At 33.2% G+C, this 24669-nt stretch overlaps 3 protein-coding genes across 3 annotated transcripts; 1 reads left to right on the top strand and 2 right to left on the bottom strand.

Moving 5' to 3' along the window:
- Positions 1–1402: 1402 nt before the first annotated feature.
- LOC128160560 (uncharacterized) lies at positions 1403–5377 on the bottom strand. The gene is made up of 4 exons (XM_052823898.1): positions 5254–5377; positions 3694–3986; positions 2950–3462; positions 1403–2028 (listed from the first exon to the last, which is right to left on the bottom strand). Exons 1-4 carry the CDS (start codon positions 5352–5354, stop codon positions 1565–1567), a joined length of 1371 nt encoding a protein of 456 aa, XP_052679858.1. The 5' UTR covers positions 5355–5377; the 3' UTR covers positions 1403–1564.
- Positions 5378–7826: 2449 nt separating this feature from the next.
- On the top strand, positions 7827–9626 carry LOC128160577 (uncharacterized). Its single transcript, XM_052823911.1, has 4 exons — positions 7827–7901; positions 8560–8772; positions 8861–9109; positions 9277–9626. The coding sequence occupies exons 1-4, from the start codon at positions 7827–7829 to the stop codon at positions 9538–9540; spliced, it is 801 nt and encodes a 266-aa protein (XP_052679871.1). The 3' UTR covers positions 9541–9626.
- A 157-nt stretch (positions 9627–9783) lies between these two features.
- On the bottom strand, positions 9784–15932 carry LOC128160065 (uncharacterized). The gene is made up of 12 exons (XM_052823332.1): positions 15621–15932; positions 13324–13416; positions 13152–13244; positions 12732–13050; positions 12245–12527; positions 11991–12105; positions 11540–11661; positions 11333–11409; positions 11133–11237; positions 10834–11048; positions 10545–10709; positions 9784–10397 (listed from the first exon to the last, which is right to left on the bottom strand). Exons 4-12 carry the CDS (start codon positions 12939–12941, stop codon positions 10112–10114), a joined length of 1578 nt encoding a protein of 525 aa, XP_052679292.1. The 5' UTR covers positions 12942–13050; positions 13152–13244; positions 13324–13416; positions 15621–15932; the 3' UTR covers positions 9784–10111.
- Between the last annotated feature and the right edge of the window lie 8737 nt (positions 15933–24669).

Raw genomic sequence — 24669 nt, 5'->3', positions numbered from 1 at the left:
CGATTAATCTTATTATCTTTGTGAAAGTGAACGTCACCTTTTATACAAGGTTCACACCCTTGAAAATGTAATGAGGAGGATGAGAATTAAGTTTTTATAGGGGTAAGTTAATATTATAATTAAAATTAAATCGTTATACTATTACGTTCATTTGTTCGTCGATCATCAGTCAGTTAAACCCTTGATACTATTTGTATATCAAGCCCACTCCGATCCGTCTTAGTTAAACTTCAGACCCTCGCTTGCTTTGGGTGATGTTGAATCAATTCATTACATGGCTTTCGTTCATTTTCTGTATCAATTATATTTGTTTTTGAGGTAATGCTGTACATGTAATGTAGACCTCGTTTTTAATTACGACTAAATTTTGACTAGTTATTGGACTCTGAATTTCAACCAACGAGCAGTGATTACACGTTTAGTGTCGGAACACTATATGATGTCTGAATAACGTTACAACTACGAACTATGCACTCCGTGTTATGATTGTCTCTTTATTGATAATAATTGATTTCCCTATGAAGGGGCGATAGCTTATGTAGTTTACTTGACGTATGACCATCACCTCCATCTTTCGATACATAATATATAACTAAAACAAGACATTGTATATGTTGCTTTTTGCCATCAGCGTGACTTTAATTGTAACACATTGTGTAAAATTATGTAAAATAATATTACGTAATACTACAATTGAAATTTAATTGAATTATGTCACAATTCTGCATTTGATCTTAAAATCTTAATATGATGTAATTATAATTAATTTCCGAATAGTAATTAATAATCATATACGAATATGAATTTTATTAATTGACGGTATTGAGAAACTGAAATCGAAAATTGGTTACGTAATATCGTCAAACAAATTCCTTGTGGTCTGAAAACGCTTTGTACACCTACAAAAAATACATGCATGAAAAAGAAGAAAAATAAAGAAAATAATATAAAAAATCTAACACTGAAAAGGTGGAGGGAAGGTGGTGGATTTTTAAGGAAATGGTCCGAAGGAACAGAATCAGTATTCAAAGGTGTTACCCGTGCAGCGTCCTGAAAGAAAGTGAATCAGCGCTAGAATTCCCGCGTTTAATTTCATCGATGACACCAACATTACGTGGCCACTTGGAGCATTCTCTACTTCTTGATAATATTTATTAAAAAGTACGATAACTCGTAAGGCAAAATTGAAAAATCAATATATATATAAAGCATTTTAAGTACACTTAAAATCAATTTTCCAACATAAAAACTACTCGTTTAGCCTCTCAAGATTGACTCAAGATAAAAAAAAAATACCAATGAAAACAAATTACATACTTAAAAGTTGTTTATTGAATTACAAAAATCCATCTGTCAAATGAATTTTATCAAAACAATTGTATTGTTATAAAAAAAAGGATGATATTTTATTTAGTATTTGTAACATTTAATCGTGTTTAATTTTCATATAAATTATATCGGTACACTTAAAATCACATAGATTGTGCTCTAACAAAACACTTTTGAATAGTAATAAAAAGTTGTATATGTGTGCTTTGAAAGTTTGAAAATTATAAATTGAAAATTACAAACATAGTTCTTTATTATCAAATAGAACGAACCGGAAAGCAGCCCCAAGCGTATTGTTCAGTTTTCTTATGCTGGAGAAGTTTAACTGTTTCAACTGTTCCACACGTCCTGGCTTGTATATATGGAGTCCATAGCTATGTGACCATTTGTAATTTTGCCTAGATAGATAGTTAGGATGTGGATAAAATGAACAGTAATGTTTTTCTGTATGAATGAGATCCGGGTTCTGTTTGGCCAGTTTGGTTGCATTTATTACCGAGTTTTCTCCCCATGCGTTTGGCTTGTAAGCAGAGTAGCTGTCCATCCATTTTTTGATAAATGCCGAGTTTTTACGAGCGATAATCACCGCACTTCCAAGATAACCGTCCGCCGCCATTCCCATGGTGCACTCTCTGTTCCGGAACTTGTCTAAGGATGTAAGCAGCAGTTGGTCGGTATCAAGATAAATCCCTCCATACTCTGAAAAACAATTCTGAAGTGATAGCTTGTACTTTTTATGTTATATAAATGTTTGCATAAAGTGTTAACGGTTATGCAAAACCTAAAAACGCAAATGACCATGTTCTTTCTTAGATCTAAAATGAATTTTATTTTGGATACCAATTTTTTAAAGAACAACTGTTCAACAAAAGTATAAGTTTGAAATTTTCTTTTCATAAAAAAATTAATGATGGTCCTGACTTCTGGGTTGATAATACATGTATTCATACCATGGAAATGTTGTATTATAACTCATTGATAAATGAATCTAGCAGTTTTTTCTATTTAAAGTTTGATGGATTTAAAAAAAATTAATTCTGTACAAAGCATAATTTTTGGTCAATGTTTTCAGAGTTAAACCCGACAGTTAATTACTCGCCCACGTTTGATGTTCACTCCTTTCGCACTCGTTGTCTCAAATTATCTCTTTTTTTTAAACACCAGTGTGCCTGGGTAAATTAAAGATGGGACGAAATTGTTTGCAAGTGTAGAAGGGCAAACACTACACGCGGCGATAATAACTCTGTATCCTGTATATCATTTGTTGAAAAAAAACCATTGTTTCTTGCGCTCACTACTTTTGTGGCACTTGTCAATCCAGGAATACTATAAAACGTCTTCGAATGTCAACAAATATGTTCAAATTTTAGAAAGCCCGGTTTATCCATTTAAATTTATGTTTTATTTCCACGCGTACCCAAGAAAATAATATTGCCTTCCTGAAATACATAGAAAACCCGTTTACTTATATAAAGTGGATGTTTTACTTACATGCATTAGTGATTATTTGAAAGATGGAATATTCCAGTGTACAGGTACTGTGGATGACCAATGTCATAAATTCTTAAAACATAAAAAGTTCTTGGAACAACATCACGTGATAAAGTCATACAATTATACCTGTGAGAATTTGAAGCCTAAGTATGTCCGACTTGTGCTGTACATACAGGATCTTCTGGTTTGATATTTCTGATGGAGGAGTCACATTTACTGGTATGATATTAGGCACATGCAGGAGTAAAAGATTCCACCATTCACCCGAGGGTAACGTGTCGTAATACAGAAATATTAAGCAAGGACGTTGTTTTTTATGTCCACTTAAGATGCTTACAAAATACATGAAATCAAATATCCCTTTTCCCAACCATATATAGTGTATAATATTTGGAACTAAGAAAGGTGTGGTACAAAATTTATCTATAATTTTTTTGAGACACGTATCAGGAAACTTAAATAATGGCAAAGACTCATTAAAGTTTTCTCTCACTTCTAATGTCACGTAATCATTGAAACACGAAGGTATAAACTGTCTCCGAGGCACTTCCTTACCGGCGTCATTAACCGCTGAGGATTTGTTTGAACAAGGTATGTGTGTTCTAAAGCCCCAGTCTGTACCCCCTAAAGGTGTGACATCTGAAAATAAATACAAGCTTAAAATTGGTTCTTGAATAATTTGTGTAATGGGGATATGCTTTAAAATATGTTGATATCTTATTAAATAGTTATCTGTACCATTAATAGTTAAAGACCTGCATAGAAGAAATCAAATGGTGATTTCTATGAGCTGTTTTTTTTTCACGAAAAATTTTATTGATTTATGGATATACAATATAAAGTACAGTGCCTCTGGAGGTGGATAAATACCTTCAAATGTGTTAGTGAACACTGTTTCGGACACATTATTGTTTTTCAAAAATAATAGAGCTGTTTCAATATCACAAGACTCCTCCCGGCTGTTTCCAACGTTTGCTTTCCTGTGTACCAAAGTCAACAGTTTCTGCATCCCATGAAGTATATTTTTAAGTCTTTGAGTTTCGGTATTATATTCATTTTTGAAACGTACTCTGCTATCCTTTCCATAGTTTGGATCAATAAGCGAAGTGAAATATATAAGAAATCCTAATTGAATTATCACAAAACACAGTGTGAAGACTAACCTGAAATAAAAAAAATAAACACTTTATTGTACTTAGTGTTAAACTTTTATGATCAATATATGGTTACTTGTACCTAGTAAGTCACTCAGGTAAGCTACTGTGATCCCTGTTTTGTCCATCTCCGTGTTTCTTCTTCGAAACTGCTAAGGTTGTCTTACTCAAATTTAGTGTGAATGAAACTTAAATTGTGAAGCCCCCCCCCCCCCCCCCCCCGACACTATCAATAAAAAAAAGACATGAGAATGATGTTCATATATATATATTTGTTCATTTAGTAAAAATGTAAAATAAAATAATTACTTATGCTCTTTTACGGTCGTGCGAGCATTGATTTTTGTTATTACATTGCATTGTACATTGCATGCAGGTCACTTTTTACCAAAGGTTACATTTTTAAAGGAGTTTAAGATCAGGGTAAAATATGGAGTTCAAAATGAAGCTCAAATGCAAACAAAAGGCTTTTGTACTTAACTGGCCGCCTAGGCCTGAAAACTACTTGTAAAATAATAAATTTTAGGATCTTTTTTATATGGATGTATCAGAGAACAAAGCTTCTGCGGCATACTATATCTCGTATTAATAAAAGTACTTAAAAACAAAAAATTTAAAGAAATTTACATAAAAATGAGAAGAAACTTTTGAGATTTTATTTTTCATTCATGATTCCGGTAGTCTTTAAATGGAAAAATGATGTATGGAATCTTAAAGTTGGCTATGTCTAAAACATGTAACTGGCGCAAAAGTGACATTCTGCTAGATATGTACATCTAATTCTGTTGAAAATTGTTTGGTTTGTTTTAAGGACAATCGAATTTTGCTCTGCTTTGTTTGACAAATTAAACCAAATACAATTGTTACGAATCTGCGAAACATTCACTGCTAAGATAGCTATATATGTGTTAATAAACATTCAATTCTCTATGAAAATCTGTAGTTAATAGAAATAAATCCTTTTTTTCAAAACACAGTGTAGTTAAATGCATGGAATGAAATAATGCAGAAATTGGAGAGAGAGAGAGAGAGAGAGAGAGAGAGAGAGAGAGAGAGATATTTGGTTTTCATGAAATATCGTTTTGCAGAGGAGCGGTATTACTAGTCTTTTTTATTGCTGTTCACTGTGACATTTATTGATTATCGACCAATAGACTTTTTGCATAAATGAAACTAAAGCTCTACAGCCTGAATTTCCCGTACATATACAGTTTAGAAGCTACACATAGTCTTGCATTTTAAAATTCGTTTGTTGAACAGGAATTACAGAACTTACCGGTGTTTTAATGGCAGCATGAATTTCATAACGTCATTACCGGCTGACACATATATCAGTAGTATGTATTGCGCATACATGATCTTTAAACAGGAACCCATTCAGTTGTTGTATTGACTTGAACAGTATATTGAGTTTTTTCAATGTGGTAAGTGTCTGATACCAAACAATTTAAAGCCTGGTATGTTTTAAAAAAAAAAATCTTTAACCAAGTCCAAAAACGCTTGACTCAAATAGAATTTAATTTAATAGACGATAGCAATCAATAATTTATCTTTTTAAATTGCATTTGGTTTGTTCTTTAAGGACTTTAGGTCTCCTGGGCCATTCAGGTTATACGCTTCTTTATATCTACATGGTCAATTCTTTCTAAAACAATGACTACACTTGGGGACATGCAATATTTGCGAGAAAATAAACTTTTTAAAGACTTTTTTTTCCATTGCAGAAATGGCCTACATCCAAACTGCAACGTTACGTTATATTGCGTTCAATACTATATTGTTTGAATTTGTTTTCATAGGCGGGGTCATCACGATCTCTTGAATCTCCATACGATGATGAGTACGCACACTTTTCTATTGACCTCATACATAGTCAGATCCTGTTATTCTATTGTTCTCTGTTTATAACAGTAGTTGTGCATTGTCTAAGTTATGTCAAAGGAAGATTAATATGATTCAATATACCAGTAACAAATCTTTTTCAAGCTGACTTGTCTATGTTCTTATTCATCTTAACCATAAATAAACAGTTACTTACGTGTAACACATTTATTTTAGGTCTTAAAAACTGGAATTTTCACTTCAGCATGCAAAATGCAAACAAAATCTTTGTTAATAAAGTAAAGAATTGCAAGCTCTGTCAATCGCCTATACCTCTACGAATGACACTCAAATTGGCTGCCTATTAAAAATGCCTTACTGAAACATTTGTATAAATTAAAATAAGAAAAATAATTTTTGACCAAAACTGTGACCATACCCCTTTAAAGTTTTAAAGTTTTCTGGGCGTGGTCTTATTGTTGAAACCATAGTAAATAGTTTACGTGTACCATATAGAATAATACGGGCCATGGTGAAAGAGTGATCTAAAAGAGTGAGCTTTTAGACATGGCATTGTTATTCATGCTAGTCTACTTTTAGTATCATTCTGATAATGTCAGTTCCACCTCTTATGATCATGTATTTTGATATCAATCTAATGTTCGAACAAGGGCAGATAATCAAAAATCATCTTTTTTTTCGAAAAATGTAAGGAGAAAAACATAGAATGAGCTTATTGTATCACAGTCTAAAATCTTATTTTATGTTGGGAATTTACAAGACTCTTTTATAAAATAAACAATATTAGGTTAAGAAAAAAAACCGGAACAGAAGCGACCAAAAAACCCTCAAAATATAGTGCTAAGTGCAGTCATCCTTTAGTATAATGCATTTTTGGGAGGGAGGAGGGGTAAGCGATAAATTGATTGTAAATTGATTAAAGGGTAAGGCAAGGATGATATAATGTTAAGAAATATCTTAAATTTGAAAAACGCAGCACTGTTAAGGCTTACTATGAAAATATCAGCGGATTTAAACGTTCATAAACCGATGCATCTATTATTACAAAATATTTACGTAAAGTTATTCCATCCTCAGATGATATAAATGTGATATTAAATGAAACAGTATTGTAAATGCTACTTTGTATTACACTTATAGTGTGGTCCCCTGAATTAACAGTCACTTGACATGTGTTTATAATTTTCCCGAATGAAGGTCACAAACAAATTTCAATATTACAAGGACATACCCTTATTAGAATTAAAAAAGTAAATTATAAGATAATGAAATTCTACTCTTTTGGTAGATTCTGAAAAGTGCTGTTGCATTGTATAGAGTTCATCTTATATTAGAATAAATATCAAAGAAATAAGCTCCGGTTGGAATTTATATGACCATCGCTTAATATTTTACGTATATATAAAATTAATTCTATAGATCTCATCGAAGCAACAGCACTTTTTAATAAATTAAACCTTCCCTTAATTTATATCCAAAAGATTGTAATGACCTGTTTAGTCCTTGCCCTTGTAAAGATTGGATTTAAATAGCCTTCCCGATGTTAAACACGTCGAACTTGTACATTAAACACTCTAGAAAGGAAATAATACACGCTCTAAAAAAATCACATATCGAATCAAAACAAGAATAATGGATAGGATTTAATGGTATAATAATTGTTTTAAGATTATGCTCTGTTCATTTATAAAATGCATTTTTTCCATGTTAAAAAAATTGTTTGATCTGCCTCTCTCTACACAAAATATATGCGTAAAAATTTACAGTATGACGTCACATCGACAAGTGCACCGCGATCAGTCAGTTGTTTATATTTAAAGGGATATTAAAGCTCAAATCAATACAATTTTTAGTGCCCAAAAGCATTACATTCGTTTTTCCTTACGTATAACAATAACAAAAATTGACAATTTTAAGGTTAAAACACTTATTTTGATATATTATAGTTTTAAGTGTAAATAAAACCAATCTGGTTTACGTAATTAACTACCGTCGTTAGTTCCGAAGATGCTTCGTCGCGCGCGCGCTGCTGACAACGAAGATTACCGAATGTCTGCAAGCATGGACACCGATGACGAAAATGTGAGTTTTAAAAAGTTTTTTGAATGAAACATTGTATAAAAACATCTTTAATGTAAGTAGGCAATATATGTGATACATGTACAATAAACATTCAGTGAAGCGGTAAATAAAATTTAATTGCTTAGAAAACGGGTCTTGTGTTTCTCACCCTTCAAAGGGGCCCAAAACGGGGAAACTGTAATATAAAACAATACGATAATTTGACCACAAGTTCCTGAATTTTTATCAATCAGTCGCTCAATAAGCCAAACATAAAAAAAACCGTACCTCCTCTATAAATATATAAATACATAAAAATAAATATATATATGAGGTAGAGTTTTATTTATATTGGGCTTATTGTTGAGCAACTGATCGATATAAATTCAGGTGCCTGTGATTTGACATGCATCATTTATGCATTACCTGACTCATTGGTTATGGCGAAATATTTGAATACATATTGTATCAGTCTGTATGAAAAAAGTGAATTGATAAATTGAAGCATATTAAAACAACTTGTATATTTTTGTAGATTTGACTTGACACAAGGCCTAATTTTTTTTATAACTAACATTTAGTTTTGATATCCCATAAAAAGAATATTGTAATCCCGTTGACTGATTATTAGGCCTATATCATATAAAAATTAAAATAAACAATGGCATGGATGTTGCAGACATCTGAAGAGGAACATATAAGATGTGATGTAGATAGAGTGGTACGGGGGCAGGGAGGCAGAGGTCAAAGAAGAGTAAGGAGAGCAGGACGCATGACCAGAGGTAGAGGGTTGACAACGCGTCGAAGTCGTGGACGTGGTGGACAAGATCAGACCCCCAACAGAGCTGAAATAGCAGCAACTGCCAGAGTAGAAAGATCCACAGAATTGAAGGCAAGGTATTTATAATAATGACACTAGTGTAAGTAAATCACCAAATTATTGGAATCATACATAGACATGATTGTGGGTTCATTTGCAGGAGCGCATTAATAACCTTCCAGAAGAAAACGTGCGAGAGCTGCTCTTTGATGTCACCAAAAAGTATCCAGCTTTAGTGTTTGATATTCTTGAGGCAGGAAGCAGGACTAGGGTGCAGCAAGGATATCACCCATCGCCCGACCAGGGAAGCCCAAACTGGTGTTCCTGCAGGAATTGCAGAGAAATGCCAACCGAAGCAGAACGGCTATGCTGTGGACAATTGCCAGAGAACTGCTTCTCCAGGATCCGAGTAATTTGCTTCTCAATACTACATGTGTAATGTATTGTGCACAAGATACTTAATTTTTCAGTCAAATTTTAGCCTCGAAATTTAATCATCCTTGATATTTACCGCAGTCTATAACATGGTACCCTATTTAAATTCTCAAGCTGATCAGTTTTAATTGTGCTTTGTAGGATTTTGACCTTGTAGTTCTAGATGAGTTGATCCTTCATGTTGCCAGAACATATAGGCAAGATGTCCTGGCAGTTCCAAATGACAACGATTGGAACAAGGGTAACCGTCATACTGCCTACAGGCAATACATTCTCTGGCAGCATGGCCGACTTGGTGCTGGGAATCGTCGAGTGATTCCAAGCTGTTGCGTGTGGAGGATTAGAGATACTTTTCCTGATCCTTTTGGACAATATTCAGGGTTTGTGCATGGCAGACTAGCATAGCAGTCCCTACCAACTCCAGACTTTTAAAATCTCATTGCACTGATGTTTGTATATGAAATATGTGTAACAGTATATCAATTAGAGATTAAAACTCAAACATCTTTTAAAATTTAACAGTCTGTTATTTCTGCTTTTGTTCAAACATACATGTACATGGATTCATTTATGTTTCAAGTGACATATAAAGTACATACTCAGCAAAGAATGATAATATTGTTTTGTAAGAATTTGTATCCAGTCCTTTAGCATGCATTGTATTATACAACAAGATATCTGTGAGCTAATGCTCACTATCAATACCCCCGCTCTAATGTGAATATGCAAAATAAACAAAATTGTCATTTAACAGGAAGTTGACGTCCGATTGGTACAAAAAAATATCCCACCATATGGCATGCCTAAACAAACAATAAGTTAAAATTTCAAGCATCTGTGATAAATACTTGCTGAGAAAAATGCGACAGAAATTTTTGTTACGGACACAGATGGAAGGAAAGACGGACAGACTGACGGACACAGGTAAAACAGTATACCTCTTTCTCCTTCAGAGCAGGGGTATAATAAAATAACTTCAAGAGTCCCATGAATAGTCTAATGTTTTGTCTGGATATTCAAATCGTGACTTCCTCTCCTTCACAAGTTGTGCAGTTGGGGGAGGAGGAATGCGGGCCAGAGTCTTCGATATTCTTCTTGGATCATCTGCTTCCAAAACAACATTTCCACTCATTCCTTCTTCATCATCTAATCTTCTTCGGACAATCTTTTCAACCAGAGATTGGATGTAATTATAAGTTTTATCCTCCTTCAATTCGTGGACGGACCATATTCCACTTTTCTTGTTGAAGGATCTCTGATACCTGTAATAGTTTAACGATTCTCAACTACATTATAATATATTATGGTATTTAATCTAAATTGTCGAAAGAGCTTGTTAATATAGAGTTCTCAGTACATGTACTATGTAAATATTACAAATGTCCTAAGACCAATGATTGGATACAGACCTAACACTTCCATCCTTGTTAATCTTTGTCTCCCTTTCCAAATGCCCGTTGTGATCCAAGGCTGCAAGTCTATTTCGTGCCCTGTACGTGGGTGGACCGTACGAGTATCTTTTAGAGGCATACACCAAAATCAAATTTTGAAAGTTTTCAAGCTCAGCAGTACTCCTATAGAAGAGAAAAATAGAACAAAGATGTATCATGTAAGTTGAACATTGCATTCATAAAAGTTTGAACACTATACATTTACATACATGTAAATCTAACATGCTTAACATTTAACATGTTTTACCTGCAGTTTAAATAGTAGTGTATCTGATTTAAGCGTCTCTTATCCATGACAACATTGCGTAAAGCAATGTGAGCAGGGGAATCCTTTTTCAGCCATCCCTTCGTTCTTTCCTCAGTCAGGGGACCATGCTGACAGGCATTTATGCCATTGTCACTGTAGGAGAGAATCCACTCATGCTCATCAGTGACATGGTGAAGCAATCCAAACCATATGCCCTGAAAAATATTGACAAAAAAAATAATATATTTATACATAAACTTGTAGCAGTGGATAGTTGACCAAGTAAAGAAGAAACTTACTATGAACGTCTCATATGTATCGCTAACTTGCGCTGCATGCCAAAAATGGTTCATGATATCCTTTGTCCATGGCAGTAATTCTTTTTTATTTGACTCTTGTCCAATCTAAAAAAAAAAAAAACCAGGAGATCAATTTTCTTCATGAATAATCAATAGAGATGAATGAAATGCTTTTATTTAGTTTTGGTGATCATACTTACTGACATTATTTTCTTTCCCAAATTTTTAGTACCATGCCAGATGTCAAATGAATGGCAAATATTTGGGTAATCTTTTTCTGAGAAATGAAAACAAAAACAATATATAAAGAGAACACTGATTAAAACTAAATCAATTCAAAAATTAAAAGTTCAATTTTTATGAAAAATGAATTTAATATAGACAAGAATTATTTGAGTGAAACTTACTCATGATAGAAGCAACTTGTACGTGAGCATCAGTTACAACTTCAACAACTTTCAAACCCCTGTTCAGAAGAAACTGCAGTCCTTTTACAAAGCAAGATTTCTCTAAGTTTGTACTTTTTAAAGCGCTAAGCATAGCTCAGCGCTTTATTGTCGTTAGACTACTACTTCCGGTGCAAGGAATAACCGCCCCCTATGAGCAGAAGTTTACATCATTTAAACTGGTTAGGGAACCAGTTTCAGGAGTTTGTGCAGATAACTGCACGGGCTAGTACGGGCTATTGTGAATTTATTGTACGGGGCTTACATACATCATTGCAGGGGCTGCCACGCAGTGATGAGGAAATATATTGCGCATACAGAAGCTGAAATGTTATATACATATATCTTTTATACTAGTATACAAACAAAAGCTTGGTTAGCGCTTTTCAGTACTATCAGTACTTTGATTAGGTCTGTCATTCTTTTATCCATAGTAATTATGCAAAGGATCTTCTTTGTGGTATATTCCATGAATGTGTAGGAACAGTATTGCGCCGAGTGCCCAGGGCTGTCCATTCTACCATCACCTGCAAAAAGCAGAAATATTCTTAAACCTTTTCAGCAAACATAAATATAATACCTGGTACTTTTAAAGATTTGAAAATAAATATTCTAACTTGAAGTACAAGTATATGTACACACATAATATAATAGTAGTTTATTTACCAAGAATGACCAATTCCTGACCACGAAAAAGATTGATGGTTTCTTCCTGCTTTTCTAACCAAAAGTCATCAATTGATGGTATAAGGTATGTTCTTTGAATCTTGTGAAATGTTGTGCTGCTGATTGCGGGCAAGTTCAGAAACTTTGCAAATAAAGAAATTTTTTGAAAGTTGTTCCCTGAAAGCAGGACAGCAGATGCAAACATCAGATCCCCACTGTGCATCCTCCTATTCAATATCGGCTGCGAGCACCATTTCTTGATAACATGTCCTTTTCTACATGTCTGAAATCAAATTGAATTCTTCTAAATAATGTTATAATATTTTCATCTTCCTTTTAAAATGCAAAGAAAATAATTATGGCCATGATATATTTTAATTACAATTTTGAATTTAACCTCCAAATAAAACCAATACATGTAATTATCAAAATCCACAAAATATTTGCATTCAACTTAATCATCAAAACTTGTGATAAATGAGCTCACCCATTTCAAATGTAATGCTGACCCAATGATGTTCTTTGTCAGGTCTACATCTGATCCACATTCCTTACATTTTCCCTGGATGCATATATCTATCAATTGCATTAAACACTGGTAATAAACAAGAAATGGTTGATCTGAGGTCAACTTCTCAGGGTTGATACTTGTTATTTTAATCAAATCAGGGCCTGGATCCACACACCCCTCTTCCATAATATCATCATCATCATCATCATCATCATCATCATCATCATCATCATCAGAACCATCATCATTCACACCACTGCAAATCTTTAGAGAATCAAAATCATCATTGTTTGGTCTGGAAAAAATTACATGTATAAGTTAACAAAATATCATATTTAATGTACTTATGAGGTTAACAAGAAGGACAAAGTAAAAAAGCACAAAAGGTATATGTACCTTATAGTGATATTAAAACTTGGGTCATAATCCTCATCAGACCTGTGGCTTTCATTTTGGCTTTCTGATTCAGATATATCTATAATTGACAACCTAAAAAAAAATGCATTCAATGTATCGAGTATGCTTAATAGCCTAATAAAATGAACGAAATTGGGTATCTAACACTTACTCAAATGGATCAAGAAAACTGCTTGATAGCTTTGATTTTTCCTTTCTAGGCCTTTTTGTTGGTAATGCCTGTATTCCTGATATTGCCCCATCACTGAAAATAAGAAGAAAATTTAATCAAAGTACTGAAGTACTGATGGGAGTTGATTTTGTCGATTATCATTTATTTTAAAATCAACTTATCTTGCATGGCAATTAGTTTCTAGTCTGTATTTGAATTACCCACTTTTTTATTATATGAATTTTAGATTTTTACAACAAGAATATCGAGAAACTCCATATGAATCATTTTGTGTAATATTTAAAGATAGATTTCAAACTTGTAATATGTATTACGGTGCGACCGTTGGGGCGAACGCAGCATGTGATAAAATATGAATTATGATACAACAAAAAAAAATAAAAGTAGCGACGTAAAGTAAATGAATTTGAATGCAGAATAAAATAAATATGCCTATTTTTTCCAGTAAATTTTCATTATTCATAATTCATAAGATTTTGTTATCTATTTATATATAGAATTTATCTCGGATAAATTTAAATGTTGTTGAATAATAAAGATTTTAACATAATGTACAAATCTATAAAAAAAAAATTGCTGATCATAGAAGGAAAATGGATCCCCCGGGAGCATGTAATAAATGGAAGTGAAAATAAAGACACTATTGACCAGCTAAAGAGCTATAGGCATACTACGCACTCCCAATTCTTCACCCGGATTAGAATTTTCCTGATTTTGAGAATTTTTTTCTTTTTGCTTGCGAAGAATTTTTGAATGATGTTGCCACACCCCCTTTAAAAAAACGTTCCTGGAAATTACCGTAAATATAGTGAATAAAATAAATGTGAGCATTCATTCAAATAAGAGCAAGTTACAGCTCTTTCCTATCTTTGAAGAAATGTCCCCATTCGTTTGCTCTGTAAGATTTTGGTATTTATATTTCTGCAGATTTACAATAACTACTTAGAGTAATTTCCCCTTATTGTGACGTCATAGTTCACGTCGGTCAAGTGTCGTCTGTCTCTTTGAAAACACCCTAAAAAAAATAACTCCGCGAAATATACTGTTTTGTTTACTTAAAAGCATTATGTTCTTGAAATTACATAATTTATCTATTTCTCAAAAGTTTTACTTTGATTCTCGCGAGATGGTATCCAGTCTAGAGAGATCGTCCGACATTGAGGAATTGCATTGTGGGTCGAAATTTACTGACGCCGAAAAATTCTGTCGGATCAATGTGTAAGAAATCCATTGTGACGTCACTCGAAAGGACGATAACTCTGTTATTCTTATGTAATGGAATTTGCGTTGTGTCGGCAGTTTATTTACAATATGCATGTACACAGTCTTTTATCTTGTTCTCGTGAGAGTGTGAAATGGGAAACCATAATTATAGGGAACTACTGGGACGATTAAAACAATGCATTACTGGTCCAATTTACTGACGCCAAAAAAATCCGTTGAATGAATGTGCAACTAGTCCGAATTTTCTATTCACACACGCCTTGCCGATAGAGCTCGCTTCACGCCGGCGCTGCGCACCAGCGAGCTGCGCTCGCTATAAGTAATCGAAGCAATTCTAAAAATTTTATGGATCCAAGCACTATTGATATCGAATTCTAGTCCCATTCAACCAGACGCTCGGCCGTCTCCATTAATCTTTGACAAGCAAAAGAGCCTTTCTGCTTCTCAGAGATTTATGGAGACAGCCGAGCGTTTGGTTGAACGAGGCTATATTAAAATCTGGCGTAGGAATACATGAGACTATAAAAATATATCTTATGTGTTCGTATTACCGGGTATATAAAATCTGACTATTTTCAAAGTGTTTATTGATAAGTTTCCTGAAAAACAATGCTTCAGCAATACATCACTTTAAATTTTTCTATTAATTTCAAGAACTAAGTCTTGTCAGCGGTGATGATTTGTGCTTAGGTCCAAACACTGTTTCACTTCTGGTTTGCCAGAGTAACTGCATAGGAGAGTTGATTAAAATCAACTCCCCCCCCCCCCAAAAAAAAAATATTTAATATATATATATATATATATATATATATATATATATATATATATATATATATATATATATATATATATATATATATATATAATTAACATGGTTTAAGAAATTGTAGAAATTTTTGTCTCTGACTTGCACATGAATTAATTTTTGCTCAATTTGATTAAAATCAGCTGTTTTGATACACTTTCGCTCTCAAAAGCGGTAGCATATCACAACCACTAATTTTAATCATATTGAATTTTTGCTGCATATGTATAAAGTACATACTACTTACCTATCTGTATCTGTGTTGGAGATCTCTGAAACATCTATTGGAATTTGAACACTATGTTGATGACTAGGTCCTGGTGTTGATGTCAGACCATGTTTTGCTGTCAAATCAGGAGTTGCCACAACAGCATTGCTTTTCTGTTTAACTGGCAGTTCGGTATCTTTTTCACTCTGATCATACCTTATGAATTAAAGATAATCATTTATATTTCAATAGAACAATAATTTTGTTTCGGACAGATTTTTTTTTTCAGAAGAGAGAAGTGTGAAATTATTACAATAATAAGGAAAAGATATGCCAATGAATAGCATAACAATTATTCATAGTAAATTCCAAATTATAGTAAATAGCTCGTTTGAACAGAGATAGAGGATATCTATATTGTGTGAATTTATATTTGCTTTATTCAACAAGTTGAAATGGTGTATATATTCGCGAGGCTTATTTATGGTTTGAACAATCAACATGTACTATAGTAAGTTTTGTAAACTATTAACACGAGTCTGACATTTTATTAATTATAGAGCTAAAATAAAACATGTCCTTTTTTATTTTACATCTTTTGTAAAAAATAATGGTAAATATAAATGCTCCTTTCGGTGCTACTGTGTATTTAATATGACCTTTCTGCACTGAAAGTGCAAATTGTACATAAATCGCTTTTCCCTCTATAATTTTTTATCGAAATGAACCATGGTATCAAATACAAATTTGCATTATTAAGAATTAATAAAATTAAATTATCATAATGAAAAAGTTTGCAATTTCTTAACCTTATTGATATTTTGACCTTTTTGCACTGAAAAAATACTATTTTTATTCATAAACGATTCAACATGCAATTAAATAATTTAAAAGTCTCAAACTTTTTCTCAAATTATGACAGACTTGTCAAAAAAACTTAAATATTCAGAAACTAAAACCAAAAGTATGTGTTTATAATGTAAATTTTGAGATATGGCATGAAATAAGCTAATTTTAGGGGGAAATTGGAGTTGATTTTTTCTTTACTTTTATGAAATATCACTTAAACATGCCAATATATGTCGATAGAAATGTTGAAATATGTTTTTTGAAACAACACGAAGACATCCCAATGCATAAACTATCTGAAAATTTGGTCTGCACAGAAAAAAAGAAAGCTAAAATTACGGTACTCTAAAACAACTGAGTTATGAAAAATGTTCATTTTCTTCTTAAAAACCTTCCGCCACAAGTCCCTTACTACACTCACTAAATATGGAATTTTTCCTTCACTATTTTATTCAATATAGTTTATTTGGCATTGTAAAAAAAGGAATTTACAAGTAGAATTCATATATGACACAGAATTTCCAGACTAGAGGTGACCCAAAATGGCTACCCAAAATCAGAGGATCGAACCTCTTTAAGTCCGTAACTAGAAGTTGCTAAGCTACGACAATTTACCCAAAACTTAAGCGGCCGGTAGAGGTGACTTAAGTATGTCTTGTAGTATTGTTTTCATACATTTAGAAGTTTTATCGTGAATTATTTCAATTCAGCATTTGAATGCAGTGTATTAATTACATATTTCAACAAAAACAATATCTTAATATTCACCAATATAAAAGTTTTGATTTAATTGATAGAAAGTCTAACAGTGGTCCTAATGAGCTGGAACATTTTCCTCATAGTATGCAACTGGGCTGCTGAATAGGTTGTAAACACGTAATGGTCAGTTTACAAGAAGTACTTGTGACTATAATAATATGTTTTACGGTGCAACCGTTGGAGCGAGCACAGCATGTGACCAAACAATGAATTATGATGAATCAATAAAAATAAAATTAACAACGTAAATGAATTTGATTTCAAAATAAAATAACACATACCTATTTTTCAGTAAATTTTCATTATTCATATTTGATAAGATTTGTTATAATTTATTTATTTATAGGTAAAACAATAGTTTAATCTCAGATACAATGTTGTTGAATAATTATAACGATTTTAATATAAATGTTCATTGCACTGGATCTCCTCTTTTAAAGTGATTGTAACGTCAGTTCATCCCCTTTTTTGCAGAAGACATTTTTTTTCTTAAACTTACATATAAAAATTGACCCACCGTAGAGCTCCCCCCCCCCCATGTTAATTTTTTTTTTCAGTTTACACAAAGAAAATCGACTTATCATGGATTTGCCCCCTCCATTAAAAAAAAAAATTATTATTAAAATATTATTTTTTTAAAATTACGCTTAAAATATTTGCTTATCATATTAAAAGAACATGGAGTTCCCCCCCCCCCCATCCCCCGCTCCTCCCGCATGTAATAAATGGAAGTGAAAATAAAGAAACCATTGAACTGTAAAAAAAAAGCTGAAGGATTAGAATTTTCATGGGGTTTTTTTTTCCGTGTCATATGCACACATAAGTTCAAAGGCGCTGTAATTGTAAAGTTGTCGGTAAACAGTACGGAAACAAAGTATTCCTTTTAAAGAAATGATTGGCATGTGCTATGAAATATCAGTATTATTAAATAAGTTAATGTTATGCCGAAACTACAACATGCATCAAATAGCATAATTTGCAATGTTTTGTTGTTTTCCGAATACACATGTAACTTAACTTTACTTTTATAGTGGGCGAGGCTAGAGGACTTCCCGATTAAATTTTTTATGCATTTAAGTATGATTATATCAATAAGTCACTGTATAAAAGTTTAAATCTCAAGAAAAATGCATCAAAATATGAATTTTCTAATTTACACAAAGCTGTCAGTGCATAGTTAACAAAGTAGTGCTAATCGTAATGTGTGCGCAAATAGTAGAATGCACCGAGTGCCTGATACTATACATGCACACTTCATTCATAAATAGATCATAATTATTTTAGAAGTATGAATCCTTTAAATTCTGAGATGAAAAGTCAGGGCTATACATACGAGTATACTTAATACAATGTACAAATTTAGTGGTTAAATGCAGAGGGCTAAAGTTGGTGGAATCTCTGATTATCTTAAAGCTTTCACGTTTTCGTTGAAAACACATGCAAATAGTCCTCGTATTGTAGTCCTTTTTTAAAGGACAGCAACTTGTTGATTCTCGTGAGAGTGTGGAGTAATAAAAATTGCCATGATTACAGGGACCTACTGGGACGATTAAAACAATGCATTACTGGTTCGATTTACTGACGCCAAAAAAACCCGTTGAATGAATGTGCAACTACTCCGAATTTTCTATTCACACACGCCTTGCCGGTAGAGCTCGCTTCGCCCCCTTGCTATAAGCAAACTCGCAAAATTTGAGAAATTGCAGAAAAATACGTTTAAAGACAGAAAACCCTCAGTGATTTTAAAGACGACGATTGCCTCATTTCATTACAATAACAATGTATATCGACTTAATGAAGAAATTATACTCAGAGTATGTGAATTGCCGTATTGGTGAGATAAGATGTAGAACAAAAGATAAAAAAAAATCCACTATATTATTCTATCAAGTTCTAACGGCATCTCGATTTTACGCCACAGGCAGTCTTTGAGAACGAATAAACTAGTGGATATTCATCAAAACAACGAAATAACAACAACAGATTGAATACATTGCCTTAGATCCATCGCTTTGAACTTTTTTGAAATTTTATGTACATATGTATGAATACTCATGCCACCTTGGATTTTGTGTCCGTAAATTACATCTACCGAACCCCCATCTAATATCAATGATATAAAAAAATAAACAAGCTAGTCACATAAAAAGACAATGATTTTATTATCAATGCATTCAAATTCGGCAAAAGAAATGAAAAAAAATCGTTTTTACTTTTTGACATAAGCATAATTTAGCTAAGACATTGCTAAGTTTGCCTTATGTTACAGTATAAGACATACTTAAGCAGGACTTTTGTAGGTCCTAAGATTCCGCCTAAGTCCTACTTATGACCCTACTTAAGTCAAAATCTTAGCATGCTTTATGTTACGAGCCTCTGCAATTACTTAAAATGCAAACATGAGACTCTCTGAGGGCTATGGTATTTAAAGCTGACATGCATTCAAAAATAAGCATATGTTGTTTTCCTTTTATCTCGGACTACCGCCATATTAGTTGTCAATTTCTATGTTCTGCTCATCGCTACACACCCCTATATAAGGCCTATAGTACTATTTATGCTTCATCGCACTCCGATATTTCATTCACCCGAACATATACAGAAGACGAAAAGACTTGTAGAATGCTTTTTGAACAAAAATGACAACCATTGCACTGGTAAGGAATATTCATTAAAATACGAAACAAGACAGACTGAAATCCAGGCACACATGCATATTACAATAATTGTGGAATGTTTTCCTGTATGTGTTGTAACACTGCACATGCGCAACCCACACTGTGCCAGATGGGCAATATCCATGACGCAATGGATTTTATAAAGGGACTGTTTTGTAGAAACCGACGAAACGATGTTACGTTGCTACTATCTTTCTTGAAATAACTATCATTTATATACTGTTTTGGATGTAGTGCCGCCGAAAAGATACAGACGTTATGCACTTTGTATGAAAGACACACGTGTCCGATGTACCAGCGAAATAAGGCATCATTTTATGTGCATACAGAAGTACAGAAACATTGGAAACTCTTTCAAAGGATAAATACATTATAGACGATTTTATTCGTCATGCGCCTGGAGAAAACGTGATCACTACTTGTGTATGCTCAAAAAATTGCAAAGATGTGAAAATGCCAATTCACTGTTGTGTGCCAGTGTATACTGACTGTCCCAGACCTTTGTTTGAGACGGAGAGTGGCAATAAAGCGGTCTTTAAGCAAGCATGGATTATGGAAACCAAGTAAAGATGGCGTCGTTTGCCACCATTTCAAAGATAGTGATTATAAGGAGACACTATTAGATAAAGCAATGTATTTAATGAAAAACATTTAAGTTTATTAACGATTCATATTAACTTTTTCAGTTGAGTTTGAAAACAAGAATTGAACTTTTAACACTTTTTCAACGTGATACTGTTAATGAGCGACATTCAGCAGTTCTGAATATAATCCATTTACAAGGATCAATGTCATACTATTTAATACCACGTCTACGAGTGTGAATCTATATTATATTATACATATGCATAGGGATTCTGTTACAGATATGAGGGAACATGGTAGCACAAATGGCTATTTGGTTTAGTCGTAAATTACAATTACAAATTCTTTTTTTTTCTCAACTAAATATACTTGATAATTTTAAGATACATGTTTACAAAAGCACAATTTCTAACTTTATTACGTTTTGAATATTTTAACAAACGATAAGAAAAACAAAACTAGACGCTCGTTGCGAACAACAAGAGGTCTTCCGTTTGAGTGCACTATAAAGTAGACTCTAGGATAGATGTTCTTTTCTATCATTTCTCAATACTTCATCAAATTTCTTTAACCCCTCTATTAGAATTTCAAAAGACATATAATTATCGTTGAATGATACTTATATAGTCGCTATCATTATGATTTTTGATAAAATTATATTGGAAATAAGTAAAATCTATCAATTTGAATATAAAATTATAAATCTTAACACAATTAAGGAATACAAAATATACGGCAGTCGGGGACTGAACTCGGGTTCAGTCGTTGAAAGCGGAAGACCTTTGATTAATTAATTCTAAAGTTTTGGTGGTATCAAACCCTAGCTCTATAATGTTACCTAATGTCTGATGCTCTGGGCCATTTCAGTCACAACAAACTCCGTCGTTAAATGTTATATGCGACTTAAACCACGAATTTACGGACTTGTATTATTTTTCTTAAACGTTCAATCGTTGCGATACAAAATGACATTTTTAAAGTACCGTGGGCCATCTCTCCACGTTTCCGTTGATTGAAATTGGTTTGATTTCTTTTAAACATTACATAGACTATGACAAAAATATGGAGCTCAGACTCACTCTATAAAAGAAAAGGCAAAAATTGAAGTTCTAAAAACGATATCATTTGGAGGTTTTGACACGCATATGCCAGTTTATATTAACCTATTTCAAATATTAAAAACTGATGTTATGGTAAATATACATTGTTTTTAATGATTTAGAAATAAATTCTGAGGTTTGTTTATATTTTAATTTTAGAGTATCTTATCTATCCTCATATAGGCAGTTTACACACCTTATTCATCCATCTTTTTAGTTTATCTACTAGTGTATATTGACAAGTTTTTCTTATGTTGAAACATTGAACATTGAGTTTTTGTTGCTTTGTGGTTTTTACAATTTCAGAGAAATACTTTAGGAAGCAGTAAGTATTGCATTTTATGCCTTATTAAAACAGTCTATAATGTTATTTGTGTCCAAAGTCTATGTACATTCTTTATTAATCACTTAATAAATAGTTGCAAAAAATGAAAAAAAAATTAAACCAAACCATGTCCAGTTCGATTATCATGATATTAAAATTCAATAAATTCAGAACACTCTATTTCAGATTATTTCATATCAAAATGCAGAGATATCAAGTCCAATCTCAGTATGGCTTACACGTATTATTAAGGTCTTCCGTTGGAAACGGAAGACCTTATTGTTTTTGCTTTGTTTCTTTTCCTCTATTATTATTATTAAGGTCTTCCGTTGGAAACGGAAGACCTTATTGTTTTTGCTTTGTTTCTTTTCCTCTATTATTAAGGTCTTCCGTTGGAAACGGAAGACCTTATTGTTTTTGCTTTGTTTCTTTTCCTCTATTATTAAGGTCTTCCGTTGGAAACGGAAGACCTTATTGTTTTTGCTTTGTTTCTTTTCCTCTATTATTAAGGTCTTCCGTTTCCAACGGAAGACCTTATTGTTATTGCTTTGTTTCTTTTTCACTATTATTAAGGTCTTCCGTTGGAAACGGAAGACCTTATTGTTTTTGCTTTGTTTCTTTTCCTCTATTATTATTATTATTATTAATTTTTTTTTCTGTCACGTTTTCTCAAAAACGCTTCAGCCGATTTTCGTGAAACTTTCAGATCTTATTCATGACAAAATTTGTAAGAAAATTACACGAGATTTTTTTGGTCGTCACTTCCGGTACCGAGTTATTAAAGATTTTATGTTTTTGCTTGTTCACAATTTTTCTCAAAAAGTATTCAAGATAGGACTTTCAAATTTTCAGAGAAGGTAGATAGTGAACGGCCGCAGTGCCCTTTGCATATCCGAACGTCCGCCGTCACTTCCGGTCGTCACCGGAAGGAAATGAAAAACCTTAATTTTTCAATTTTTTGGATTTGAATTTTTTTTATTTTTTCATTCGATAGAGACGCTCTCAAAACTTCAGAATATGAAATTCGTTTTAAAATCGATCCACGCATTCTTGAGATTTTGGACTCCAAAGTTCTGAAGCGAGGGTCCGCGTAGCTCAGTCGTTAGAGTGGTGGACTTGTGCCCAGGCGACCCGGGTTCAGTCCCTGAGTGCCGAATCTTTTTTCTCTCTCATTTGTGTTTTGATTAATGGTTTTATCTTTAAAATGATGGATTTGAATGTTTTCCGTTTTATTTTTGTCATAAATAAAAAATAATAGCGGCTTTTTTTCAGTACAAATAAAGAGCTGTTTTCTGTCAGCAGCTCTCGAAATTCCGACGCTCGTCGCATCGCCCACATCAAAGACATGCCGCCGAAGTGCCCCTGCAGTTCGAGCGCATTAGAGTTCGCTGGGTCGCTTTGCCGGCATCAAAGAAATGCCGCCATCTCAATGACTGTATGCACACAACATTTAGCAATGCACCCACGTTATTCTACTCGGCTTAAAAAGGAGGACTGCTTAGTATTTAATTACATATATAGATACACACATGCATGTATACATGCGTTTATTGACAAAGGTTGCTTATATATTCATTTCCTGAACGTTATAAAACACTATGTAATCTCTCTCTCTCTCTCTCTCTCTCTCTCTCTCTCTCTCTCTCTCTCTCTCTCTCTAACCCTGACGACTGGGTGACTGCGATACGGTGTGAAAACTGAACCTTTATTTTCAACCTAGTTCAATTCTAGATAACTGTTTTCTGATGACCAGACCTATTCGTTCATTTTCAAGAGAGTAATGAATTTTTGGGCATTCGAGTTTCGATTGGCGTGCTTGACATGTACTGTAGAAAAAAATTCTAACTCCCGCGCACCTTACTCAATCCTAATGCAATCTCGTGTAAATATACCTCGGACCCCATTTTTATTGTCTGCCAAATATGCAGCGGATTGAACTATTAAGAAGAAATTCCTGAGATCAATCGGCGAGTATAGCCTGTACGGGGACTTAAAATTTACACAATACAAGGGATGTAAGCAGCCGCGTAATATTTCTGTTGCATGTATATTTCTTGTTTTCCATTTAGTCTGTATTTACGATAGCGTGTGAACTACATATGTACTTATGAATGTTAGAACTGTGGAAATTACTGTCATCAAATTTTTACCGAATAAATCAACGTGTTACTGATTTCGTTATTTCTACATTTATAAAGATTTTATCAATCCTGCTGAAATAAAACAGTCAAACATAATAGTAAACGACACGAAAAAAAATTCTCAACACTGAAATACATGGGTAAAATGCATCAGTCATTGTTTTAGGACTTGCCCTAATTGTTGTTAGCCAAATCCGAGATCCACACCTCAAAATTTTATTTTCGATTTATTTACGACGAAAATCAAGCACGGGTCTTTTCACCCCCCTCCAGACACAAACATGCGTCAGTATTTCAAATGACCTCGCACTGTTACCAAACCTGAATAGTCAGACATCTTACACGTTGTTTTTCATCTCATACAAAAACTCAGCTCCTCTCCCGGGCGGAAACGCCCAAAATTCAAAGACAAATTCGGGAATTATTTCGCGTCAGCCATGTTTTGAGACACATGCAGTGTGTTCTAAACTCGCCGGAGCCGAGATTTGTTCTTTCTCTCTATTTCTTTCTCTCCTTTTTATTTAATTTTTTAACTAAAATATTCAACATAAAAGGGTGTTTGACTGTAGTACAAGTTGAAAAACACTCTTTAATTAAGATTTAGACAAAAACAGTGTTTTATGATTAGGGTCTTCCGTCTTCAGCGGACGG

This window comes from Crassostrea angulata, chromosome 8, assembly GCF_025612915.1.
Source record: "Crassostrea angulata isolate pt1a10 chromosome 8, ASM2561291v2, whole genome shotgun sequence".
In the NCBI taxonomy this organism is placed as follows: Eukaryota; Metazoa; Mollusca; class Bivalvia; order Ostreida; family Ostreidae; genus Magallana; species Magallana angulata.
The sequence above is the reverse complement of the archived record's forward strand: the minus strand, read 5'-3'. Positions and strand labels throughout refer to the sequence as shown.

Excerpts from the sequence above, each read along its gene's own strand:
- LOC128160577 (XM_052823911.1), top strand. The coding sequence starts at position 7,827 with ATGCTTCGTCGCGCGCGCGCTGCTGACAACGAAGATTACCGAATGTCT. Across the intron at positions 7,902-8,559 it reads TGGACACCGATGACGAAAAT|ACATCTGAAGAGGAACATAT; the intron begins GTGAGTTTTAAA and ends TGGATGTTGCAG. Across the intron at positions 8,773-8,860 it reads AAAGATCCACAGAATTGAAG|GAGCGCATTAATAACCTTCC; the intron begins GCAAGGTATTTA and ends GTTCATTTGCAG.
- LOC128160065 (XM_052823332.1), bottom strand. The coding sequence starts at position 12,941 with ATGGAAGAGGGGTGTGTGGATCCAGGCCCTGATTTGATTAAAATAACA. Across the intron at positions 12,528-12,731 it reads CAGCATTACATTTGAAATGG|ACATGTAGAAAAGGACATGT; the intron begins GTGAGCTCATTT and ends ATTTGATTTCAG. Across the intron at positions 11,049-11,132 it reads ATACATATGAGACGTTCATA|GGCATATGGTTTGGATTGCT; the intron begins GTAAGTTTCTTC and ends AATATTTTTCAG.
- LOC128160560 (XM_052823898.1), bottom strand. The coding sequence starts at position 5,354 with ATGGGTTCCTGTTTAAAGATCATGTATGCGCAATACATACTACTGATA. Across the intron at positions 3,987-5,253 it reads ATGCTGCCATTAAAACACCG|GTTAGTCTTCACACTGTGTT; the intron begins GTAAGTTCTGTA and ends TTTTTATTTCAG. Across the intron at positions 2,029-2,949 it reads TAGGCTTCAAATTCTCACAG|AGTATGGAGGGATTTATCTT; the intron begins GTATAATTGTAT and ends ATTGTTTTTCAG.